The sequence below is a fragment of the Equus asinus genome, chromosome 26, assembly GCF_041296235.1.
Source record: "Equus asinus isolate D_3611 breed Donkey chromosome 26, EquAss-T2T_v2, whole genome shotgun sequence".
Lineage (NCBI taxonomy): Eukaryota > Metazoa > Chordata > Mammalia > Perissodactyla > Equidae > Equus > Equus asinus.
In genome coordinates this window covers 29,475,975-29,502,945 of record NC_091815.1, presented here as the reverse complement: position 1 = coordinate 29,502,945, position 26,971 = coordinate 29,475,975, and the positions used below count along the sequence as shown (strand labels likewise).

The 26,971-nt window shown below is 45.6% G+C and overlaps 1 protein-coding gene across 3 annotated transcripts in view; it reads left to right on the top strand.

The window, feature by feature from the left end:
• Positions 1 to 26,971, top strand: part of ZNF235 (zinc finger protein 235) — a 39,664-nt gene continuing 12,693 nt past the window's right edge. Inside the window, exons 1-4 of one of the 3 annotated variants that reach the window (XM_014831722.3) lie at positions 1 to 111; positions 2,015 to 2,077; positions 15,252 to 15,378; positions 17,195 to 17,278. In XM_014831722.3, coding sequence (XP_014687208.3) covers positions 2,063 to 2,077; positions 15,252 to 15,378; positions 17,195 to 17,278 — 226 coding nt within the window. In that variant the 5' untranslated portion in view covers positions 1 to 111; positions 2,015 to 2,062. Of the gene's footprint in view, positions 112 to 2,014; positions 2,078 to 15,251; positions 15,379 to 17,194; positions 17,321 to 26,971 lie in introns of all 3 variants that reach the window. The other 2 variants (XM_014831721.3, XM_070498593.1) reach the window with 2 other exon arrangements.

The window sequence follows — 26,971 nt, the reverse complement described above, 5'->3', positions numbered from 1 at the left end:
TGGAGGCGCTTCCGCTTGGGGATTCTGGGAAGTGTAGTCCGGGACCTGCGTCCAGAAGGAGGCAGTTCCGCTCCGGGAAGGCGAGGTCGGGCCGAGCCTGCTCCGAGTGAGGTGAGTGAGCCGCGCGTCCCGGCCATCCCTCGGGCTCCCGGCCGCGGCGTGGGGCCGGCGGGGACCCGGTCCCGGCTCCTGGGCACGGGAAGCGGCGGCCCGCGGCGGAGGGCGGGCTGGAGGCGGCGGGGGCGCGCTGGGGTCGTGCTCCGAGTTGGCGGGTCCCCCGCGCTCCGCTCCCCCAGCCCTCGCCCCGGACCTCCCGGCCGGCTCTGCCTGTTTCTCCGGGGAGATGAAGGGCAAGTTACTTAATCTGGCCTCGCCTCCGTCTTCTCATAGCTAAAAAGGATGATCCCCTCCCACTGGTGTTCTTGGGAGCATTAAATGAGATTACTTAGAGAAAGCTTAGAAACAGTGCCTGGGAAAATGCTGGCTGGTACCATCAATTCTATTCTGATGCTCGGAGCGGCGCCCTGTTGTTTGGCTGCTCCTGCGAGCCGGGGCTGCGATCGGAGCTCCAGCTGCAGTGCCACTGTCCTGAAGGGGAGCAGAATTTGTCAACCCAAAATAGGCCACTTTGGCATGAGGATTATTTTGAGCTGAAGGCATCCCAAACCCAGCAGGTTCCGGAAAAACTCTTTTCCTCCCCCCCTTGAAACTCCGTAAATTTACATCCGAAAGGGGGCCGGTACCAGGAAGAAAGCTATTAACCCTTTTAACCTAAGAAACTTCTCTGCATAACAGGGCAACCTTTGTTTTCGAAACATCTCTGCCGCCCTGTGCTTTCCTCACCTTTTGCATCCCCAGACCCCCCACCCATTTCCGTGGTTGGTGATGTATAAACCTCAATTACCTAGCCACCCTTTGAGTCCTCAAATCTTTCTGAGGCTCCTGCTTTTCTCCTGGTAGTCTGCTTTATAGCAATTTAATTATCAGACTAACCAAAGAACCTACAAGGGAGGAAAGGAGCACTTTTTCCACCCCTATAGTCCTTTCACTGATCGCTGCCTGACGTGGGGCTGCTCCTGGATTCCTGCACTTCTAGGCTCTCGGTTAGAAGGGAGCGTTGTCTGCAGCAGGACTCTGGGATGTCCTCCGTGGTTTATCCGCATCAGGACCAATGCTGATCGCAGCTTTGCAGAGCGACTGATGTGGAGCGAGGCGTTAAGAAGCGTTCAGTGCTGTGTCGTAACCCCGCGCTGTTGATCTAAATTCAACACGATTTCTTGAGGTGGTTTTTATTAGTCATTGATTACCGCCACGCCTATGGGGAAAGAAGCTTCGTTGAGATTTTTCCAGTTTGATAATATGTGTGAGTAATTACGTCTGTTGGCGAGGAATCCGTGGTAATTTAACTTTCATTACCGACGGAGCCAATTATCTGTGAGATAACCTGTCAGAACTAGACTTGTCTGAGAATCACCGTAACTCTTGGCACAGCAGTCATCTTTGAAGTCTAGGTTTCTTAGAAGACTCATTTTCGGGAAAGCACCTTCCCAAGGGCTGTTTTATGAAGCGTGAGAGCCCAAGCTTGTCTGAAGCTGCAGGAACCAGGGAATACCAGCATTATCCGCATCTCCCTAGACAGGTGCCTGTGTTGAGGACAGAGAGATGAACTTGCCCAGGGTTTACACAGCTAGTAAGTAATAAGTAGAAATGCCGGAATTTGAGTGCAGGCATTTTGGCCTTGTGACGTTACACTGCCTGTCTGTGTAGCTCATTCTTCTGACACTCAGGCTCCGAAGTCCCCCAGGAGCTCCCTGGGGCTAGGGCTGTTGTGTGGATTGTTCTTGAACAAAGGCAGCTGGCAGAGGGTGCCCAGGGGAAGCTGGAATCGGCCCCTCCAGCCAGGTTGCCACTGTGTCTGCCTAGAGAAAGGCCATCCCTTTCTGTTCCCCTGGAGTGCCATGTGGACCAGCGGCATCCCGAAGCATCTCTCTCATGATGCCTTTCCCTTCCCCAGTTTTGCCTTCCCAGATCTCTGCCTTTCCCCAGAAGGAAGAGGAGAAAAATGACCAAGTTCCAGGTGAGTTGGGTTTGCCTTTCTGTTTCTTAAAAGGACATCTCATTTCCCAAAGATTGGACATACTGTTTTCTTGCTTGGTCACATAAAAGGGAACCAAAGTCACTTGAGGAATTGCTATAAGCTAGGCTCTTGCTTTTTGCTTATTTGCAAATAATTATGTGAAAATTAAAATTTAATACTTTTTTTTTTTTGGTGAGGAAGATTCACCCTGAGCTAATAGCCGTTGCCACTCTTCCTTTTTTTTCCTTTTTTTTTTTTGCTTAAGTAAGATTAACTCAGCTAATGTTGCCGCTCCAAATTGGGGGTCTTTGCCTGATTTGCATAAACAAGCCAATTAATTACACATTAGCTTTTGAGGGGAGAAAGCAGCTTTTATTCTGTGAGATCGATCTCCAGGGAGACAGGGGGCGTGTGTCCTCAGATCTGTCTCCCTGATTCCCAATTTAGGATGAAATTTAAAAGGTTAGGGAGAACAGGTTGGCACATGGAAACGGTGGTGGGACAGGCTTTGATTGGTGGGCTTCAGGCATTTGTGATAAGGTTCTAAACATTTATGGTGGTCTTCTAAACATTTTGCACGTGGAGGAGAAAGAATTTTAACACCAGATCTTCCTGAATGTGGGACCCCTCGCTTCTGATAAGAGTCCAGCTTTCGAGTTCCAGTCGTGTCCCAGTCCTTAGGTTCCGCGGGAAGGATGAGCTTTGGTTCTGAGGTCATTTCAGGTCAGGATTTCTTATTTTGTGCCTGCCTTGGCTGCATGACTTTGCAGTTTTTCTGAAAGACAATCCTTAATCGTTTTTGTTGATCAGAGATGGAGGTCTGTTCAGACTGACTCTAAAAATGGGCCCAGGGGTACAAATCCCCCCTATTTATTGTTCATTCCTCAATCTTGAGGGAATGGGGTGATGACCACTCTAGCTGCTTCCTGCTGGTAAAGGGCGTGGGCCTAACAGGGACTTGAGGAATGACCAGCTTATAATTGTAACTACTCACAAGTTCCAGAGAGTTGTTCTTGGAGGGATTGATCTCCTTGGGTCTCTGGGAGTAGACTTGACAAGAGAGTTAAGATTCTCAAACCTGAACAGGAGGCATAACAAGACCGTCACCAAAGGACCTGTTAGTAGGTACAGCCATGCCTCACTGGGGAGAAATTCTTATGTATAAAGAGAGACTGGGTTGAGAGGAGGGTGGCATCTCTATCTTGGCTTTGGGGACATTGTCAGTGCCTAAAGCAGATGTACAAAGCCTGCCCAACAGGCCAGTCAGGCCTTTTTGTGAAAAACTGGGTTAGGCCAAATTAACTTGAAACTAAGCAGCTCCCTCCTATGTTCTAATATATCCTATTGCTTTCCATGTATTTATCCTTTTCCCCATTTTTGACGATCCTTCTGTGGAAGGCACTGATGATCAAAGTATCGTCCATCGGCGCCAGGGTGGTTACTGCCTGCCCTGGACCCCTCAGGTGCCTCTGTGCTGGGCCTTTGTCCCATTGGTTTGCCTAGTTATCCACGTTGGGGGGACACTGTGGACAAGCGTGGATATATACCCATTAACAGAGGAAGCTTTTCATATGTTTTTCAATTAACTTTAGATTGTTGTGCGGACATTGTGCCTGTGCTTTTTGTGATTCTTTATGATTATATTGTTTATAATTATGGAAAAGACTATTTTCAAAATAAGTTCTTAAGTTTTATCAGAAATAGTCTTTATCAGGAAGAGAAATTCGTTCGGAGTCATAAAATTGATTGACCATTTCGAGTTGTCGAGCCATCATTACGTTAGCTTGCATACTAGTCTTACAACACTGGGTAAAGAAAACAGTAATCAGTTTGAATACTATGACTAATACAAGAATTCCAAAAAGTAATAGAAATTGAAATCCGGATCTTAAAAAGGAACCAACACCCGAGGGAAGCAACCAAATAAATCAGGACCGAGGGTGGGGTCACTCAGGGCATTCACTTGCTTTCTCATGTGCTTTAACCCGGATGGCACATTGGAGATTCATCAGGTGTATAGACACAGCAGTCAGTCTGAAGAATTGCACATGTTCGACCTTGGGAGGCTGTGAGAATATCTAAGGCCATTCTGTTTTGGAGGACATCCTTCCTCATTAAAGACACTTAAGTAGTTAACAAGGCTGTTCCTACTTGACTTTTGGGAAGGGCCTAAATTTAGTCAGAGCTTCTACATGTGTTATGACATCTTCTAGCCCCAAGGGAGGAGCAAATATAGCTGCTAAGTGGGTCGTACCAGTGGAACACCGAATGAGTCCATCTGACCTTAAGGACAGGAAGAGTAGCAACGGAGGTCAGCTCGGGACGCATCCTTTCCTGCTTCCAAGGGAAGCCCAGGGCATAGCGCCCTAGCCATCCAGGTGGTAGCCAAGGCCAGAGGTTTGTTGCACAGAACCACTGAGTCCCATTAGGAGCCATCCAGTAAATGCCTGGCCATCGAGACCAGTCTGTTCCAGACCAATCACTTTCTTTAAGTACGATAGTATTTTGACATGACTCAGGGGATATGCATCCCGTATTTCTGGTGCAATTCGGAAAATTTTGTTTGGAATGATTTCTTTGTTCCCAACATAAGGGTACCGGTGCATTTAAAGATCCATAACTAGGAGGACGCCAAACGCATCCATCCCAGATTGGGGTAAAACCTCCCATAGTTCTTGCAGTATTACCTGTCTGCTTTAGTTTCTTTGTGAGTTCTTGGGATCATTGTATGGTCTGAGTAAGAGAGAAAGAGAAGCCACATCCTGTATCATGAATGGTGTGGGCCATTGGCCACGTTTCAGGATCATAATTGGTAATATTGGATATACTGTGAATACTAGATCTTTCTATCTTAATAAATCACTTTAAAGCTTTTCAATCTGTACCTTGTAGGAGAGAGACCAAGCAAGGTAACCCAGACGTACTGGAAACGGGAAGTGGGTCACATGTGCAGCAATTAGACTGACTGTTGTGTGCCGCCAAGGAGGGAATCCATTGTAAAACCTTGCGATTAGAGGCCCATTCAGATGTAGATTGGAAAAACAAACAGAATATCAGGAAAATCTTAAGTGGCATTTTGTGATTAATGAAAGGGTCTTATATTCCAGCTTATAGAACCGGCAGAGGGAGGTACTGGGGTAGGTTTAAAAGTAAGACAATCTAGAAATTAATTGTTAGAGCAATTTAAATGTCATGAGGATTTGAAATGAGATAAAAGGTTAAGGATACAGGCCTGGTCCGGAGTCTTGGGACAGCTGTCTACAACAGATGCCGTCTTCTCATCCTGGTTTGGAGATAGTTGTATTGGTCAGTCGAAGTCAGGGGTCGGAAAGGGTATTGAAACCCACTCAGCCTGGTACCTGGAGACCCAAGGGTTCCCTCAGTTTTTGTTGCTTTTTCTGGAAAGTAACTTAAGATCAGTTAGAGGTTCACAGGAATATTCTCGGGTGGAACTGCGTGCCATAGGCCGCCATGCCCGCCCAGTGTTTGCAAGATTCGGTCCTTCCGTTTGCTGCTGTCTGTGAAGGGCGTTCCCTGTTAGAGAATTAGAAAGAGGACGAGGGAGCTCCTGGCTGGAAATCAGGGCTATTTGAACTCGTGAGTGGTGTACCCAAGGCTTCACTCCCTTTTTTTTTTTAAAGATTTTTTAAATTTTTTCCTTTTTCTCCCCAAAGCCCCCCGGTACATAGTTGTATATTCTTCGTTGTGGGTCCTTCTAGTTGTGGCATGTGGGACGCTGCCTCAGTGTGGTTTGATGAGCAGTGCCATGTCCGCGCCCAGGATTCGAACCAACGAAACACGGGGCCGCCTGCAGCGGAGCGTGTGAATTTAACCACTCGGCCATGGGGCCAGCCCTGCTTCACTCCCTTTAATTTCACTGAAGAATGTGTGACCAGAAGGACATCATTCCACTTAGGTTGCAGTTGGTCCTCAGGGTGTTGACTTTTCCACGTCTTGAGGAGGGACCCACCCAATGCCCTGGGCTTACGCGGTGCAGGGGCACGTCGGGAGGGGGAACATCAATCGCCTGGAAGTGTACTTACGTATAGCACGTAAAGTAGCACCTAGAGACCGTACACGTTTTATAGCATCCAGTTCTTTTACAACATGACCATCTTCAAGATTGCAGTAGTACTGAGTGTGAAGGAGGGGTCTCCCATGTGACAATTCAGAAGGTCTTGACTGAAGCCTGCTTCTCGGGGCTGCTCTTACCCAAGCAGGGCAACTGCAAGACCCTATCCCATGTTAGGTTGGTTTCCTGACGTATTTTGGCAATTGTTTTCTTTAGGGTCTGGTTCATCTTTTCAGTCTTTCCCGTAGACTGAGGCCTCCGTGAAACGCATGACTTCCATTGCATTCCGAGGGCTCCAGACACCTCTTGTGTTGCTTTGGCTGTGCAGGCTCCTCCGCTGTCGCTTTGAATTGAAAGACGCAGCCCAAAGCGAGGGGTCATTCCTTTTAGTGAGGCCTTTGTTACTTTGGAAGCCTCTTCTGTCTTGCACGGAAAGGCTTCGACCCATCCTAGGAGGGTCCACAAATACCAGCAAAAATCTGTAACTTCCCACAGCTCTTTGCATCGCAGTAAAGTCTATTTGCCAATCCTCCCATGGTTCTGTCCTTCAGGTTTGCCCCCTGTGGATTATAGGTGGTGGCCCACTTTGGGGATTGCTTCTGGCACATATCAAGCAATTCTGTACTACCTTCTGGATAGTCCTTTGCATTTGTGGACCAACATTAAACTTTGTAGCCACTGGTAGGTTGCGTCTTTCCCATAATGGGTTCCCGGATGCAGGTGAGTACTGATTTTTCCCGTTCGGTGCTCGGCTGTAAGCACTGGTCCCCATTCTTTATAGGTCCAGCCTGCTTTAGGCGTTTGGTACTGATCGCCACCTGAGCTTCGTGAGTCTGTGTGCAAACCCCATTCGTCTGCTCACTTTAAATCCGTTTCTGATACTGAGGCTTAACCAGGGACAGATCCACACTCAGGGTGAGTGCTGGGGCTTTAGGATCTGGGTCTTTGGTTCTGGCTGCCTGTTCTGCTCCCCGATCAGCCAGATTATTTCCTTTCGCTATGTAGCTGTCAGTCTTTGGGTGGCCCCGGCAATGTACTACGGCCACTTTTTCCAGCATCAGAACAGATTCTAATAGGGCCAGTATCCCCTCTGCGTGTTTGATGACTTTTCTTCTTAGAGTTAGCAGCCCTCTCTCTTTCCATATGGCCCCATGTGCGTGCACGATGGAGGAGGCATCCTGAGCATCGTATAAATGGTTACCTTCCTCTTAGCTCCAAGGTGCACGGCTCTCGAGGGGGCTGATCTCTGCCTTCTGGGCAGACGGACCTGGAGGGAGGGCTTCTGCTTCTGGGCTTTCCTGAGGAGTCACCACTGCGTACTCAGCATCCTGGAGTCCACGGTCCATGAAGATGCTCCATCAGTCAACATTTCCGTATCTGGATTTTCCAAAGGCTGGGCACTCAGGTCGGGGCTGCTGGAATAAACCTCTTCAATTATTTGCATGCAATCATGGACAGGTTCTCCTACGGTAGAGCGAGGCAAAGTGGCTGGATTTGCGGTGGATACCACCTTTAATTTTACATTCACGTTGTCTGGTGGTAGTGCCTGGTATTTACCTATCCTCCCCGAGGTGAGCCAGTATCCTCCCTTTTGTTCTAGAAGAGGATGTACACAGTGAGGAGTCTGCACAGTAGTGGGCCGACCCAAAGGAAACTTTTCTGTCTCCTGTAACAAGGCACAGCTGGCGGCTACCGCCCTCAGGCAGACGGGCCATCCTTTAGTCACTGTATCCATCTGTTCTGAGAAGTAGGCTACAGGCCTTCTCATGTTACCCCAATTCTGGGTTAGTGCCCGAGGCTAACTCCTTGCCTTTCATGAACAAACAGGTCAGACGGCTTCCTGCTGTCTGGGAGGCCTTGAGCAGGGCGGTGAGCAGCTTCTCTTTCACGGTTTGGAAGGCTTTATGGCGTCCTCCAGTCCAGTGAAGGAGTTCACTGTCTGCACCCTTGAGAGCCTCATGGACGGGCTTGGCTGTCAGTCCAGAGTTGGGGATCTAGCTACGGCACAATCCTGCCATGCCCAGGAACCCTCGCACTTGTCTCTGGTGGTGGGCACAGCCACCCTAGCTAGTGCCTCCCTTCCATCAGGCAGTAAGTTTCTTTGTCCTTGTGATAACTCAAATCCTAGGGACTTTACAGTCGGTTGAGAAATTGGTGATTTTTCTTAGAGACTTTATATCCCCTTTCTACCAGAAAGTGTAAGGTAATGATCGTAGTTGGGTCTGAAGCTTCCTTAGTTTTACCGGCAATCAGTACGTCATCCATGTATTGGAGTAAGACTCCTTCACTTAACTGGAGATCCCTTACGTCCTTGGCTGGGGCTTCCCCGAAGACGGTGGGGGCATTTTGGAATCCTTGCGGGAGGACCATCCAGCAGTATCGTTTTACGTTAGTCTCTGGATTGTCCCATTCAAGGCAAGCAGTTGCTGGAACTCAGGACTCGGGTATGCAGTAAAAGGCATCCTTCAAGTCCGGAACTGTAAGCCAGCCGAAGTCTCCGGATAGAGTTGTAAGCAGAGTATAAGGATTTGGTACCACTGGATGTGCATCCTCTAACATTTGATTATTGGCTCTCGAATCCTGTACACAATGGTTGTCTTCGGTCCCGGGTGTTTGCACTGGTAGGATGGGAGTGTTATATGGGGATTGACACAGTCAGATTGATTGGCATTTGAGAAAGGCGGCTGTCAGAGGCTTCGCACCCTCTCTCGCATGTGTCTGTGAAGGGGCTTGCCTTGAACCTGGAGCCTTGGCGTCTGGGCAGAGTTTAACTACTCTTGGATTAACTGTCTTGGCTCTCCCTGGTTCCCCGTCGGCCCAAACGTCTGCTCTTACTTTTGCAGAATTTCATCAGGGACTTCCGATTGAGGCTCTTCTCCCAGTTGTGACAGCGCTGCTTGGAAGGCACGGGCTTGATCTGGGAGGACTTTAGTGTCTGCTTTTTCTGGTGAAAAGGTCGCTTGGGCATTTAATTTTGTCAGTAGATCTCGTCCCAACAACGGACTAGGGAACTCAGGCATATACAGAAAGCTGTGTTTTGGCTATGATTTCTCTATGTGGCACTCGAGCGACTGTCGGAAAGGCTTATGACAAACTTTGCCAGAGACACTAGGAATGGATGTGGCCCTGGGGGAGAGAGGGCCCTGCCTGGGATTTAGAATAAGTTCAGAATAAGTAGTTCTGGTGTCAATCACACAGTCTCTGAGTTTCTTTCCCACTGCTGTGGTTCCCTGGCGTTCCTCGTAGAAAATGTCAATGGAGCTAATGGAGTTTGAAGGACCCACCAGGCTCCATCCTTCCTGCAGCTGTGGCATCTGGGGGACTTTGAGGCCAGCCTCTTTCCCCTCCAGCAGAGGGAGGTTGGGACATTCTCATTTCCAGTGTCCCTGCTGCTTACAAAGGGCACATTGTCTTGGCCCCAGGCCTGAGTCTCTCTTGCGGTTGGAAGGTGGGGGCCCCAGCAGTCTCACCCGTGGCTGTCTGTCTTCTCTCATTGGCCTTGGCGGATTGTGGCTGAAGGCTGCCGAGCTGCGAGTAGACTGACCTGGTGCCACATCTCCCGCTGTTTTCGTTTCTCTTGTTCCTGGTCTCGGCTATTGGACACCTTAAATGCAATCTCAACACGCTGTGAGATGGGCATCCCTAATCCCCCATCCCATTTGTGCAGTTTCTTCTTTACCTCAGGTGCTCTCTGGCTGAAAGAGGCCATGTTGACCAGCTTCATGCTATCCGGATGCTCCGGGTCCATGTCAGCGCGCTTTCTGCAGGCTTCAAAGACTCTAGAAAGGTTGAAGGATTTTCTTTTGGCCCTTGTTGTACTTCCTGGACCTTATTTAGGCTTCTTAGTTTTGGAACCCCCTCCTGCATTCCAGTTATTAGACATGCTTTATGTTGGCTTAACCTTGCCCGATCTCCGGGGTCATTGGGATCCCAGCCTGGGTCAACTCCAGGTGGGGCCTCTTCCGCTGGAGCCCTGATTGGATTGTTAGGTTGTGACTCATGGAGTCTCTCCGCCCCCTGATGAACTCTGTCCAGTACTGTCCTCTGCTCCTCTGGGGTGAGGAGTGTGTCCATAAGGGCCTGAATGTCCGCCCAGTTGGGGTCATGAGTAGCAAAGATGGACGTAAATAAACTTTCCATCCTTTTGGGATCGTCTTGATAAGTAGACATGTTGTTTTTCCATTTGTCTAAGTCCGAAGTTGAAAAGGGAGTATGCACATAGAAAACCCTCTGGGCTGGCCGGGGCCATCGACACCTGCAGCGACTTGTCTTAAGGGAAATTGTCCTGCCTGGGGTGGAGCGTTCCCCAGGTCAAATTGAGTACCTGACGGGTATGAGGAGGGGAGACCATCGTGTCTGACTGTTAGGTAAAGGGGGCTATAAAGCCGAGCCAGCGGCTTCAGGGGGGTCATCATACCCTTCCCGGTCATCTCCAGCTGCACCTCTGGCACGTGGTGTGGGAGCTGTGGGAGACTGCAAATGCGGAAGGACAAGGTCAGCCTCTGGCTTTGATTCTGGAAGGACAGGATTTTTCTGCAGATCCTCCCTCTGAAGCATGATCTTCCATCTTTTTGCCAAATTCTTCTTCTGATATAAAGACATAAAAGACTGCACGTAGGGATCTCATCTCATTTCTCTTCCCTTTTATGGAATAGGTCTAATTGCAAGATGGTATTGTAATTCAGAGACCCGTTCTAGGGCCATACCTCATCTGATCCCAATGAGTATTGGGGCCAGCTTGTGTTACAAAGAAAAGTCATTGTCTTCTTCTTCGTGGCCTTATCACTGGACATTGCCCACTTCTGAAGAATGTTTCACAGTGGGCTACATTCTGGTTACTGTTTTTATTTCCCATTTTGAGGGGGCTTTTATCAAGGTGGCTGCAACAAACAAGGTCCTTCTAGGGAAAGGTGTTTCAGGGCTGACACAGTGCTTGTGGGAACAGCTCTCCCAAGAAACACCAAGGGGTTAGCTCTTCCCCTTACGTGTTCTGGCCCCCACCAAGTTTAGGTCATTCAGGCCCCGGATGAACTGCCGCTGTCGACTGCCTTCCCATGACCAGTGAGGGCCCAGTAAGATAGTCTTCCAATGGGGTCCCTATGAGGCCGTTGCACATCATGGGCAGATGCCCCGACACCTCTGCAAGGCCCCAGTCACCTGGGAATGTCCCGAAGGACCAGAGGGAATGGTGCCTCTCTTCTTCGGAGTCAGAGGACCCTCATAAGATTAATCTAAAAAGGCAGTTTGTACGGTCACCAAGAAATTCAGTCCCCAAGCAGCCAATTTTTAACAAATAACACAGTCAAACAGACAAACGTGAACAGACAGAGAAATGCATTGCTCTGGGACCCCACCCCAGGGCTCGGGACTCTAACCCGATCCTTCAGGGGCCTCAGCGGCTGTCACCCTTTGTATTGTCCCCCACAATCCTAGATTTGGGACTTTAACCCAGCAGCCAGATCTCATCGGTGGGCCTCCAACCCACAATCCTTATGAGGTATTAGACAATTTAGGCACAGGTGCGTTTCAACGAGGTCACTCACCCAAAAGACATCTGATCCTGGAGCTGTTTTCTTCTCTCAAAGGAAACAAAAAAATGCCTTGGGGCCTGGAGCGCTGCTGCGGGGAAACGGGAATCCAGTCAGTTGAGCGTCTAGACGAAATTGTCTAGGCAGCCGCTTAGGGTCGATGGAAAGACCCCACACCCCGCAGGGGGTTTCAGAGCCTCGGGCAGGCTGTTACATGACCTCGTCCCTTTGTGGTCGCCAATTGTTGCAGCCCCAAATTGGAGCTCTCTGCCCGATGTGCGTAAACAAACCAATCAATTATGGCACCAGCCTTGGAGGGGAGAAAGCAGCTTTTATTCTGTGAGATCAATCTCCAGGGAGACACGGGGCATGTGTCCTCAGATCTGTCTCCCTGATGCATGATTCAGGACGAAATTTAAGAGGTTAGGGAGAACAGGTCTGCATGCGGAAACCCTGGTGGGACAGGCTTTGACTGGTGGGCTTCAGGCATTTATGGTAAGATTGTAAGCATTTATGATGGGGCTCTAAGCATTTACGGTGGGGCTCTAAGCATTTATGGCGGGGTTCTAAGCATTCTGCACATGGAGGAGAAAGAATTTTAACACCGGATCTTCCTGAATGTGGCACCCCTCGCTTCTGATAAGAGTCCAGCTTTCAAGTTCCGGTCACATCCCAGTCCTTGGGTTCTGTGGGAGGGAGGATCTTTGGTTCTGAGGTCGTTTCAGGTCAGGATTTCTCCTTTTGTGCGTGCCCTGGCTGCATGACTTTGCAGTTTTTCTGAAAGACAATCCTTAATCACTTTTGTTGATCAGAGATGGAGGTCTGTTCAGACTGGCTCTAAATGGGCCCAAGGTTACACTAACATCTGTGCCGATCTTCCTCCACTTTGTATGTGGGACGCCTCCACCGCGTGGCTGATGAGTGCGTGCAGCAGGTGCATGCCCAGTGTCCAAACCCGCGAACCTGGGCTGCCAAAGTGGAGTGCACGGAACTTTAACCGCTCAGCCACAGGCCGGCCCCTAATAGATATTTTTTTTTAAAAATGAAGAGCAATACCCTCAGGATAAACATGTTTACAGATCAACAGTTTTCGTTTTCCCACATTCCTTTTCCTTTGCATTTACATGTATGTATTTGTGATCACAGTTTAAGGACCATTTTGGATGTCTCCAATTTAATTTTATAGTCCCTACATCATAAATGGCTGCATCATTTTCCATAGTTTACCTAATATTTTTCCCCATTCTCCTTATTTCTGTGGTTTATGAATTTTACTATTTGATAGATGTTTCCAGTGACAGTTTTTCTATGTACAGCCTTTCTTTCCGAACAGGAATCCTGACAATTCTACCATTTTTTTCCTCCAAGTTCCCCAGACGGAATTGTTTTTTCGCACGTGCTGCCTCACATTTTGTGCAAAGAGTGTCTGAAGAACGGCTTGTGCAACACAGTCCAACTGGTACTGAGCTCGGAGAAAATAATTTTAGTTTCAAACAAAAAGAGTTGGATTCTTTAATTCTAAGTTAAATCATGTTTGTGTTATAGCCAAGTATCAGTTTTATTCATTGACACGTTAGTCTGTTTCAAAGAAGTACATACTTAGTTTCCAAAGGCTTTCGCACCAGGCGCTTGCCAGGCATTTCCTCCATGGAGCAGCCGGGCGAGGATGTTGATGGTCTCACCTGCATTTTAACACAAAGAAACAGGTTTCTGAACCCGGAGACCTACTGAAGTCCGGCCAGTGCCCACCTGACACTCAAGTCCCTGTTGTCTAAGCCAGGAATTTCAGGCATCCAATTAGGGTAAATGGAGAGACTCAGAGGAAAAGCGACTTCATTCAGGGACCTGAGGCCACATTGTGGGTGTGCCTGGCATGTCTGGTGGATGGAAGACTCCAGAAATAGCACTGCTTCTCACTTGGGTCCTCTTCTTCACGCCTGCCTCCTTACCATGTGTGTCATCCAGTTTTTTAGTCCAGAGATGCTCAGAACTCTGGCCAAAACAAATGCAGAGATGAGTTGAGTCTTTAGATGAATAATTGTTATTTCCATACAGAGAAACACCGTAAACAAAGACAAATGGGAAACAGGAAGGGGTGAGGGTGGGAATTTATCCGTGCTGGAGACACGCCTGACAGTCTCAAGAGGAATCGTACTGATGCATAAGATACTCAGGACTGTGAGCAAGGAAAGGATCATGCAGTATGTGAAAAAAATATATCGAAAGAGCATCTGTTCAAGAAGTTAAGTAAATGGGAATTTTTTTTAAAGAGCTGTTTTTGTCACTTACGAAATTGCCGAAGATTTAAAAAGATAAGGTAATGTCCAGCTTGGGCCAGAGTGTGGAGAATTAGGGACACTTCTCTCTTCCAGGAAGAGTTAATTGGGAAAATTGCCATTATACTAGCAAAATAAAGGTGCATATTTTTTGATAGTGCAATTGGCACTTCTTGGAACTTATCGTAAGGAAACAACCAGACAAGTTGGCTGAGACCCATGTAAAAATGTGGTTTTTGCAACATTCTTAATAATTTAAATTTTTTAAATTATTGTGTTTTAATTATTTGGAATGGTTAAATATATTAGATCATCACCTTTTTTTTCTTTTTGGTGAGGAAGATTGGCCCTGAGTTAACATCTGTGCCAGTCTTCCTCTATTTTTTGTGTTACGCCGCCACAGCACGGCTTGATGAGTGGTGCATAGGTCCACAGCCAAGATCCAAACTGGCAAACCTCAGCTGCTGAAGCAGAGCGTGTGAACTTAACCACTTGGCCACAGGGCAGCCCTATATTACATCATCACTTTTGTGGAATACCATGCAACCAGGAAAAATGATGATAGTAATAGTGACAGCTGACATTTATGGGGTAATCAATGTGCGTCAGATACTGTCCTGAGTCCTTCACCTATTCTCACTGACCCCCTTCAAGTACCCTATGATGCAGTGCTCTTAAACAGATGAGGAAATTGACGTATGCAGAAGTTAGGTGACTTGTCCAAGGTCACACAGCTAGTCACGGACAGGGCCTTAGCGTGTGAACCGAGGCCGCCGGTCTCCAGAGCCTGTGCTCCTAAGCTTGACGCTGACTGCTGCTGCAGGCGACAGATCCGGCGTGCTCTGAGAAGAGAATGAACCGTGTGCCTGCCCTGGAGGGGCCCTGGAGGCCTGTCAGGTTGGCAGGCATCGACCAGGGAGGGCAGGAGACAGGCACTATTCGATACTGTTGGCACCAAAGGAACTCAAAATTGCTTACAGGATTTGACAGTCAGTCAGACTGTAAAACGTGTGCATCCCAGATTTAACAATGACAGTTCTAGAGACGTGACTGTATAAGAGGCACCGTATTACATGTACACGAGACAGTGTTCTTTCCGTTCCCTTCCTTCTCCTGTCACCCTCGCCCCCAGCATTTTTGGTGTGAATGTGGAGGGGGAAGAGAAACGACCAGGAAGAGTTGTTGAGGTTCCTCAGAATCTGGAAGAGCTCCCCACACATGTCCTCCACCTTCTTGGTCTGCTCGTCTCCCAGCGGCCATTGGTGGAAGATTGAGGTTGCGTGTGTTTGGTGTTGTAGGAGGCAGTGACCTTCAAGGACGTGGCCGTGACCTTCAATGAGGACGAGCTGGGGCTGCTGGACCCCTCCCAGAGGAAGCTGTACCGGGACGTGATGCTGGAGAACTTCCGGAACCTGCTCTCTGTGGGTGAGGACAGACGCCCTCTCTAACTGATCCCCTCAAGCAGGGTTTCCCAACCTTGGCACTGCTGACATTTTGGGGCACATAATTCTTGGTTGTGGGAACTGTCCTGTGCATATTAAGATGTTTAGTAGCACCCCTGACCTCTGCCGAGTGGTTCAAGGCTTCAGGGCTCCTTAGAGATCAGAGTTTTCTAGTTCCTTTGGAGCATAAAGAGAAGATGTTTCTACTCTTTTTACATTATCTTTTTTTTTTTTTTTTTTTTTTTTTGGTGAGGAAGATTGGCCCTGAGCTAACATCTGTTGCCAATCTTCCTCTTTTTGCTTGAGGGAGATTTGTCGCTGAGCTAACATCTGTGCCAATCTTCCTCTGTTTTATGTGGGATGCCGCCATAGTGTGGCTTGATGAGTGGTGCTAGATCTGCGCCTGGGATCCGAACCAGCGAACCCTGAGCCACTGAAGCAGAGTGCACGAACTTAAACACTATGCCACTGGGCCAGCCCTACATTATCTCTTATAAATGAACTATAAATGAACAGTTGAGTTGGGTTCCCCTTGCTCCTTATTTCATTTATCTTTTTTAAACTTGTGGATCATGATCCATTGGTGTGTCTTGAAATTAATTTAGTAAGTTGCATCAGCATTTTTATAATAGAGAATAGAGTTTCAATCTCAGAGCTCCTTAGCAAGAACAGTGTGCATCGTAGCAGTCACTGCAAGTTTACAGGAAGGACGTCAGACTCCGGAAAGGATGGGATGAGAACACACATTGGTTAGAAACAGGGTCTTTAAACTTTTATTTCAGCAATTTGTGTGGTTGCAAAGGGTGCTGGATCCCATTCCAACACGTATATGTAGAGGCTTCTTCACACTAACACGCAGTCCTCAGATGCCAGCAGAGAGTCCAGCAATTCAACTCACTTCTCAGACTGTCTACCCGGAGATAGATTCCAGAGGGAAAGGGCTCAGGCCCGGAAGACCACCCTCCACTCCAGGCACCAGTCGCAACCCAGGTTGTTACCTGTGCTTCTGGACAACCAGCCACAAACTGGAGATTCCTACGGCCCCCTCCTCGAACGGCTCACTGAGAACCTGAGACAGTCTGTTCACTCACTCAGTTACTGATTTATTACAAAAGATGTTACAGGATATGAATCAACAGCCCCATGAAGAGATAGATAGGACAAGGTCCCAAACAGAGGAGCTTCTGTCCTCGTGGAGTTTGGGGCCCGGCTCAGTGGCACAAGGAAGTGTTCTGGTTTCCCAACATGGAAGCCTTCCAAGAAAGGGCCAGTGAGCTGTCCTGTTGGGTTTTATGGAGGTTTCGTCATGTAGTCATGGTTGATTAGGTCATTGACCGCTGGCAGTTGATTCAGCCTTAGGCTCCCCAGAAATCAGCGGGTGGGAATGAAAGATCCGATCCTCTGATCATATGGCTGGTTCTCCTGGCAACCAGCCCTCACCCTTGGGTGGGGTCCAGAAGTCACCCTCAGTGAACAAGAGACACCTGTATCACACTCAACACTTAGGAAATTCTGAGGGTTCTGGGACCTGTGAAGGAAATTCCAAGGGTTGCAGGACCTGTGAGCCAGGAATCGTGGATGAAGGCCGAATATGTTTTGGTCATCTGAGTGACCAAGTATGTCTTCTGAATCACGATATGGCGGTGATAGTAATGGACTTCTAATGATCCTAAATGTATTTCTTTTGATGGGTCTTGAGAAACCATGCTTTGGGGGAGGGGCAGAGCCTTACGTTATGGGATTGGAGCCATTTTTCAGTTCTCTTTGTCTTTAATGTTTTCACTTAAATCTTTTGACAGGGCATCCATCCTCCAAACCAGATATGATATCCCAGCTGGAGAGAGAGGAAAAGCTTTCACTGAAGGAGACTCCAGCTCAGAGAGGTGGGCCCTCAGGGGAGAACTGGGCAGCTCGAGGCCTCGCAGGTGACAGCCCCATTGTTCTGCCTCTGTGCTGGATGCTCTCTTCACACAGCAGCTAGAGACCCTTTGAGAACGTCAGTCGTGTCATGTCACTGCTCTGCCTCAAACCCTCTGCTGGCTTCTCATTTCACTCAGGCAAATCCAGATAATTTAAGGGGCCTGGAAGGCCCTATGTTTTGCTCATTCACCTAGCTTTACCATTCACTCTACATTTTTCTCCTGTCATCTCCTCCTCCGTTTGTCTCTGCCAGCCTCACTTGTTCCTCACATATGACAGTTATGCTTCTGCCTCAGGACTGTGTACTTTCTTTTTTCTGGCTGGAAAGGTGCTGTGCCATAAACCTCTGACCCCTGTTTCTTATTCATTCATGTCTCTGCTCAGAAATCATTCACCCGAGTCCGTCTCTGACTGCTCTGTTCAAAATACCATCTTCCCTTCACTCTCCATGTCCTTAACTTGCATTAATTTGTGACTAAGCACTACACCACCCATCTTATTAGCATATACAGATTTTTTAATTGGGGCCAAATATACATAATGTAAAATTTATTCTAACCATTTTTAAGTGTACAATCAGTGGATTGAGAACATTCACATTGTTGTGCAACCATCACCACTGTCCATCTCCAGAACTTTTTAATTATCCCAAACTGAGACTGTGTCCCCATGAAACAGTGACTCCCCGTCTCCCCTACTCCTCGTCCTCAGTTACACTGTTCTACTTTCTGCCTCTGTGACTTTGACTATTCCAGGTCCTCACCTAAGTGGAATTTTGCAGTATTTGTCCTTGTGTCTGGCTTATTTCACTTAACATCATATCTTCAAGGTTCATGCATGTTGTAACATGTGTCAGAATTTCCTTTTTTAAGGCTGAATAATATTCCATTGGATGTACACACCACATTTCCTTGATTCATCCATTGAATTTGGGGTTGTTTGTACTGTTTAGGTACCGTGAATAACGCTGCTGTGAACATGGCTGTAGACATATTTGCAGAAGTCCCTTCTTTCTATTCTTTTGGGTATATATTTAGAATAGAAATGTTGGGTCATGTGGTAATTCTGTTTTTAATTTTTGAGGAACCACCATTCTGTTTTCCACAATAGCTGCACCATTATGTCGCCACCTGCAATGCACAAGGCTTCCAGTTTTTCACATCTGCTCCAGCACTTATTTTCTCCTTTTTTAAAAAAGTAATAGCCATCCTAATGCATATCAGGTGGGATCTCATTGTTTTGATTTGCATTTCTCTAGTGATGTTGAGCCTCTTTTCATGTGCTTATTCGCCCTTTGTGTATCTTTGCAGAACTGTCTATTCAAGTCTTTTGCCCATTTTTGAGTCAGGGTGTTTGTTTTTTGTTGTTGAGTTTTAGGCATTATCTGTGTATTCTGAATAATAATCCCTTACCAGACACATGATTTGAAAGTATTTTCTCTCATTATGGGTGTGGCTCTTCTACTCTGTTGATAGGGTCTTTTAATGCACGAAAGATTTTAATATTCACGAAGTCAAGTTTGTCTATTGTTACTTGTGCCTTTTGGTGTCATGTCTAAGAAATCATGGCAAAATCCAGTCTCATGATGCTTTTGCTCTGTTTTTTTCTAGGAGTTTCATCCCTTGCATTTAGGTCTTTGATGCATTTTGAGTTGATTTTTGTATATGGCGTAAGGCAGAGTTTAACTTCATTCATTCGCACGTAGATATCCAATTTTCCCAGAACCACTTGTAAAAAAGACAGTTCTCTTCCTACTGAGTGGTCTTGGCACCCTTGTCAAAAATCATTTGATGATATATCCAGTGGTTTATTTCTGGGCTCTCTGACCCTTTTCCTTGTTCTGTCTGTGTGTACGTCTTTATGCCAGTACCACACTGCTTTGATTTCTGTAGCTTTGTAGTAAGTTTTAAAATCAGGGTGTGAGTCCTCCAGATTTTTCTTCTTTTTCAAGATTGTCTTCGCTCTTCCAGTTCCCTTGAGATTCTCTGTGAATTTTAGGATGGGTTTTTCCATTACTGTGTTGTTGGGATTTTCACAGGGATTGCATGGAATCTGTAGATCTGTTTGGGTGGCATTGACATCTTAACAATGATAAATCTTGCAATCCATGAACATGGTATGTGATTCCATTTTTTTAATGACTTCTTTAATTTCTTATGTCAGTGTTTCATAGTTTTCAGTGTATAAAACTTTCACCTCTTTTGCTAATTCCTGAGTATTTTATTTTTCTTGATGGTATTGTAAATGGAATTGTTTGCTTAATTGCCCTTATGGGTCATTCATTGTTTGTGTATACAAATGCAACTGATTTTTATGTGTTGACATTGCATCCTGCTACTTTGCTGAATTCATTTATTAGTTTTAACAGGTTTTTCAGGTGCAATCCACATTCCCAGCCAGGCAGTCAGCTTCTCACTTACCCATCCATCCTGTCTTCTCTGTCCCTCTCTCCTAGTACTTAATCACGTGACCTAGGTGAAGTTTTCTGGTACAAATTTCAAGCATGACATTTACGGAAGTCACTGATGCATCTGTGTAGATAAGGAGAATCCTGTGTAGGAAAAGAAAATTACTGAAATGTTGAACCTTTTGTGAGTCTGAGTCAGTTCACATGTAATTTGCGTCATTTGGTAATGTCGTCACGTGCTGTCCGATCAGCTTCGACCCTCAGTGATGTCCACAACGTCCTGTCCTCAGCAGCTCTGCTCAGCTCTCATGGACTCAGGCCTATGGCTTCCTTTAAGGAGTCTTTCCCTGCTGCCTTCTACTTTTCCCAGCATTATTGTCTTTTCCAAAGAATCCTGCCTTCTCTTGATGTGCCCAAAGCAGGACAGCCTCAGTTTTACCATTTCTGCCTCCAGCGGTCGTTCAGGCTTAATTTCCTCTAGGACCCACTTGTTCGTCTCTCTGGCAGTCCAGGGCATCCACAGAGCTCTCCTCCAGCACCATATGCCGAATGACTCCATTGTCTTCCTGCCAGCCTTCTTCACTGTCTGGCCTTTGCACCTGTACGTAGTAATTGGGAATACGAGGATGTGGATAGTCTTGGCCTTGGTCTCAAATGTCACTTCTGTACACTTGATAATGTTTCCTAATTCTTTCATTGCCATCCTTCTGAGTCTCAGTCTTCTCTTGATTTCTTGGCTGCATCTCCATTTAAATTGATGACTGAACCAAGGTAAACGAAATCTTTAACGATTCCAGTGCCTTCATTGTCTACCTTACAGTTGTGTAGCTCTTCTGTAGTCATGAGTTTTGTCTCCTTGATGTTCAAAGGCAGTCCTGCTTTGGTACTTTCTTCTTTCACTTCCGTCAAGTCATTACTGCTGAATCACGGCCCCTACAACAGTAACTCTTTATTGTCATTTAAACCTATTCTGTGATCACTGTGGACTGAGGTATATTGATTTTATATTTTGGGTCATAATGCAATAGCACGCTGTTTATTTTGCTGTCAAATTGATGCTGCTTTGATCTTTCAGGTTGGCTGCCGTATCCCTTTGTCATGCCCCATCCTTACGTTTTTTGAGCGTTTTCTTATTCTGGCTCTACAAGATGCTCCACGCCCCCCTCCTTGGGTTCCAGAAATTTGCTAGAGTGGCTCACAGAACTCAGAGAAACATTGTACTTACTTGATTGCCAGTTGATTATGAAAAGACATAACTCAGGAACAGCCAGATGCAAGAGATGCTCAGGGTAAGGTATGTGGAAAGAGGCCCAGAGCTTCCAGGGTCTCTCTGGGCCTCCACTCTCCCTGCCATCTCCTCGGGGTCACCAACCTGGAAGCTCCCCCAGCCCCCTCCTTTTGAGTTTTTATGGAGGCTCTGTCCATAGGCATGATTGATGAAACCATTGGCCATTGGTGATTCAACCTCCTCCCCATCTCCCCAGAGATTGGGGGGGTGAATGGGATGACAGGACACAGGACTGAAAGTTCCACCCTCTAATCGTGGTCTGTTCCCCTGGCAACCATCCCCCATTCTTAGTTGCTTTCCAAAAGTTACTTCAGTAACATAAACTCGGGTGTGGTTGACAGGGGCTTGTTATGGATAACAGGATACCCATTGCATCTTTATGGCTCTGAAGCCACTTGAGGAACTGATGATAAAAGACCACATACTATAAGAAAAAATGCTCCCATTTATCACTTAAGAAATTCCGAGGGTTTGGGGAGCCCCGAGACAGGAGCTATGGACAAAGACCACAACATATATATGCTGTAAATCACAGTATCACATTTATAGTGTTTAGTGTATAGGAGTTGTATATTTTAATTTTTTAGAAGTGTTTCATTCTTTAGATGCTATATAAAGAATAGCTTTTTAATTTCAATTACTTGCTTCTACCGTAGAGGAATACAGTTGGTTTTTCTACATCAACCTTGTATCCTGTAACCTTCCTCTATTCACTTGTTCTAGAAGCATTGTTTTTTATTGAGGTTATGATGGTTTACAACATTGTGAAATTTCAGTTGCACATTATTATTTGTCAGTCATCTTGAAGCATTTTCGTACATTTCTAAAGAGTTTCTATGTATAGAATCATAACCTCTGCAAATAAATAGTTTTCTTTCCTTCCTGTCCAGTCCGTGTGCCTCTTGTCCCCTTTTGTCTGAATGCAGGTGCACAGCGTCCAGTCTTTCATCACTGAGTGTGGCGTTCACAGTGGGGATGTTTCAGCTTCCCTGAATGGGTTGAGTTCCTCTCTCTTTCTCATTTAATGAGAGTTTTTAGCTTGAATGCATAGGTATCAAAATGCTTATTCTGCTTTTACTAAGATTTTTTTCTCCTTTATGTTGTTAATAATGGTAAAATGCATTGGAGATTTCACATGTTAAAGTAGTCTTGCATTCCTGGGATTAACCCCACATATTTATTATTTAGGGCCTTTTTAAATTATGTTTCTAGAAACAGATAAGATTTCCTCTTTGTTAAGGATTTTCACACCTTTGTTAAGTATGGATTTGGGTCTGTAATTTCTTTGCATTTGACGTCTTTGTCTGGTTTTGATGTCAGGATAGCACTGGCCTTAGTCAGTCACTTGAGAAGTAACCCTCTTCTGTTTTCCGAAAGGGTTTGTCTGGGACTGGAGTTAATCCTTTCCTCAGTGCTAAATGGAATTCACCAGTGAAGTTGTCTAGTCCTTTTGTGACAATGTTTTTATTTATGAATTCAATTCATGAACTATTTAAATGTTTTGCCTTTCTTGTAGCAGATTAGCTAATTTGTATCTTTCAGGGAATTAGAATGTTTTATCCAAGTTGTTCAATGTATCTCCTTATTTTATTTATTTATTTATTTATTTTTTGAGGAAGATTGGCCCTGAGCTAAGATCTGTTGCCAATCTTCCTCCCTTTTTTCCCTCCCCAAAGCCCCAGTATGTAGTTGTGTATCTTAGTTGTAAGTCCTAGCTTTTCTCTGGGGGACGCGGCCTCAGCATGGCTTGATGAGTGGTGTGTAGGTCCGCGCCCAGGATTCAGAGTGGCGAACCCTAGACTGCCAAAGCGGAGCGCACGAACTTAACCACTGAGCCACAGGGCCAGCCCCATATCTTATTTTAATGCCCCTGTGATTTTTAGTATTATCGCATCTTTCATCCCTGGTGTTGGTGATGTCTGTCTTTTCTATTTTCTTTCTTGATTAGTCTAGAGGTTATCACTTTCATTAATTATTTTTTAAAGGCCCAGCTTTTGGTTTCCTTGATTTTTCCCTATTGTCTGTCTTTTTTTTTTTTTTTTAAGATTTTTTCCTTTTTCTCCCCAAAGCCCCCCGGGTATATAGTTGGGTGTTTTTAGTTGTGGGTCCTTCTAGTTGTGGCATGTGGGATGCCACCTCAGTGTGGCCTGATGAGCGGTGCCATGTCCGTGCCCAGGATCCGAACCAGCGAAACCCTGGGCTGCCAAAGCAGACCTCACGAACTCATCCACTCCACCATAGGGCTGGCCCTCTGTGTGTTTCTATTTAGTTGATTTTCACTCTTTATTTCTTTCCTCCTTCTTAATTTCTCCTTTTATGGCTTCTTGAGATGGAACCTTAGGTTATTGATTTAGATGTTTCTTGCTTTCTAATACAAACATTTAAAACTAACTTTATCTGAGTGCTATTTAACTGCGTGCCAGAAATTGTGACATGACGTTCTTTATTATTTCAAAATATTTTCTAATTTCCCATGTGGTTCTTGTTTGACATGTGCGTTATTTAGAGTGTGTTTAATTTCCATGTAATTAGGGCTTTTCTGGATATCTTCTTGTTACTGGTTTTGAATTTAATTTTACTGTGTGTGGCCAGAGACCGTATTCTTTAATATTCCACTCTTTTGAAATCTTTGGAAACTTAATTTATAGCCCTGCATAGGGTTTATCGTGATGGATCTTGCATGTGTAATTTGGAAAAAATGTGTGTTCCGTAGTTGGGAGCAGTGATCTCTAAGTTTCATTTTGGGTTCAGATCTTGTCTGGCTTTACTGATTTTTTTTTTATGGTCTAACTATTCTTTCAACAATTGAGAGAAGTGTTAAAATCTCCAACTCTGATTGCAGACTTGTCCGTTTCTCACTTTACTTGTTTTTGCTTCGTGTATTTTGGTGCCATTTTTAGACACACGCTTTCACAATTCTTGTATCTTTTTGCTGTATTGATGTTTTTGTTATAAAATGTCTCTCTTTGTCTCTAATAGCTCTCTATTTTGTAAGGTCCCTTTTTGTCTTATATTAGTCTAGCCACTCAAGCTTTCTTAGGCTTTGCCTGATATATTTGTATGATATACTCAAAAGAAAAGGTCAAGAAAAAGACCTATGTATTTAAGATGTGTCTCTTGTTGACAGTGTATTTTGGTTTTTTGAGCAAGATTAGCCCTGAGCTAACATCCGTGCCCATCTTCCTCTATTTTATACGTGGGACGCCTACCACAGTGTGGCTTGCCAAGCGGTGCCATGTCTGCACCTGGGATCCAACCGCTGCGCCACCGGGCCGGCCCCAGACAGCATATTTTGGATCTTGCTTATGATGTTCTCTGCCAATGTCTGCCTTTTGGTTTTAGGGGGGCTCCACTTACACATCATGTAGTTATTGATACAGATGTTTTTACATTTACCATCTTCCTTTTTTCTTTCTTTTTTTGGTCTCATCTCTTTTATTCACCCATATGTCCTTTTCTGCCTTCTATTGGGTAAATCAAATGTTTTTTTAGTATTACATTTTCATGTCCATTGCCTTCCAGCTGCTCCTTCTTTGGTCCAGGCCCTCGGGTCTTCCTGTGTCTGCATAGTTGACAGATCTGCCAAGGATGTGGGCAGACCTTCTCCTCAGAGACTGGCTCTCTGTGGTCTCCTTGCCTTTGACTTTCTCCCCTAAATTTCCTGTGGTATTTCCAGCCCCGAGTGCTGCCCTCTGGCACTTTAAGCCACGTGTGGGTTACATAATGCACTCAGTCCGAAGAGCGTCAGACTCAAACCACCTGTGCAGTAGTGGTCAGCCGGGTGTTTGGAAGGAACATACATTCACAGTGATCTCACGCCTTTTGTGGCCTTCTTGCTTTCCAGAATTTCCGCCCTAAATTTCCAACTCTTCCCCAGCCCGAACTCTGCCTTTTGCCACCTCGAGCTGTTTTGCTGCCAGATCTGGGAAATGGGGGTTAATTTGCAGAGCACATCAAAGCAAAAGAAATCCTTAAAAGCCCTACAAAATCCTCCTGTCCATTTGTAGTCTCTCCCTCTCTCCCCACTTTCTTGTCCCAGACCCTTCCCAAGGCAACCAGTGATCTACTCCATCACTATACATTACAAATGAAATCATGCAGGATCTGTTCTTTTGTGTGTCTATTTCACTCAGCATAATTTGAGATTCACCCATGTTGTCACATGTATCAATAGTTCATTTTTTATTGCTGAGTAGTATTCCACTATGTGGCTATACCAGCATTTGTTTATTCATTCACCTGTTGATGGATGTTGGTTTCCAAGTTTTGGCTATTACAAATGAAGGTGTTAAATATTCTTATACAAATGTTTGTATGGCCATCAGCTTTCATTTTTCTTGGGTAAGAATCAGGAGTGGAATGGCTGGATCCATGTGGTTGGTGTATGTTATTTTTTATTTATTTTTTCACTGGTGTGTGTGTGTGTGTTATTTATTTATTTAAATAGATTTTCTTTTTCACAGCAATTTTAGTTTCCCAACAAAATTGAGCAGGAAGTGGAGAGTTCCCATAGACCACCCACACACAGGCTCCCCAGCTATCACCACCCCATACTCGAGCAGTGTGTTTGAACCTATATTGACACATCGTTATCACCCAGGGTCCATAGTTTACATTGGGTGTTGTACATTCTGTGGGTTTGGACAAATGTGTCCTGACGTGTATCCTTCATCATAGCGTCACACAGAATGGGTTGCCTGCCCTCCAAGTCCTGTGTGCTTCACCCCTTCACGTCTCCCTCCCCTGGAACCCCAGGCAACCACTGCTCTTTTTGTCTCCATAGATTTGCCTTTTCCAGAACATCCTACAGTTGGAACCGTACAGTAGGCAGCCTTTTCACATTGGCTTCTTTCACTTACTGATGTGCATTTACGTTTTCTTCCTGTCTTTTCATGGCTTGGTAGCTCATTTCTTTCTACCACTGAATAATGTTCCATTGTTCAGATGTCCCACAGTTTACTTACCTGTTTGTCTTCATTGCTTCCAAGTGTTGGCAATTATGAGTAAAGCTCCCATAAACGTCTGTGTGACAATTTTTGTGTGGATATAAGTTTTCAGTTCATTTGGATAAATACTAAGGAGCAGAATTGCTGAATCCTATGGTAAGAGTATATTTAGTTTTGTAGTTTTCTGAGAAACCGCCAAACCGTCTTGCAGTGGCTGTATCACTTTTCATTCCCACCAGCAATGAATGAGCGTTCCTGTTGCTCCACATCCTCAGTAGCATTTGATGTTGTTATTGTTGTGGATCTTGGCCATTCTCATAGATGGGTAGTGGTGTCTTGTTTTAATTTGCAGTTCCCTAATGACATACGATGTGGAGCATGTTTTAATATGCCTATTTGCCATCTGTATACCTTCTTTGGTGAGGTGTGTGGTCAGGTCCTTTGCCCATTTTTCAATCTGGTTGTTTTCTTACTGTTGCCATTTGAGAGTTTTGTGTATATCTTGGTTATTGGTCCTTTACCAGATATGTCTTCTACAAGTATTTTCTCCCAGTCTGTGGCTTGTCTTCTCATTCTTGGACAGTGTCTTTCAGAGTGGAAAATTTTAATTTAGGAGTTTGATAGTTTTGCATTTACATTAAGGTCTGTGATCTGTTTGGAGCTAATATTTGTGAAAGGTGTAAGTTTGTGTAGGTCTTTTCGCATCCGAATGTTCAGTTCCAGCACCATCTGTTGAAAAGACTGTCTTTGCTCTTTTATTACCTTTGCTCTTTCATCAAAGATCAATTGATGATATTTGTGTGGGTCTGTCTCAGCTCTTTATTCTGTTTGTTCTCTCACTGATACTACACTGTCTTGAATACTACACATTTATAGTAAGACTAGAAGTTGGTTGATGTCAGTACTCCAACTTTGTTCTTCTTTTTTGATATTGTGTTGGTTCTTTTGGGTCTTTGCCTCTTCATATAAACTTTCAAATTCATTTGTCAATATCCACCCAGTATCTTGCTGGGAT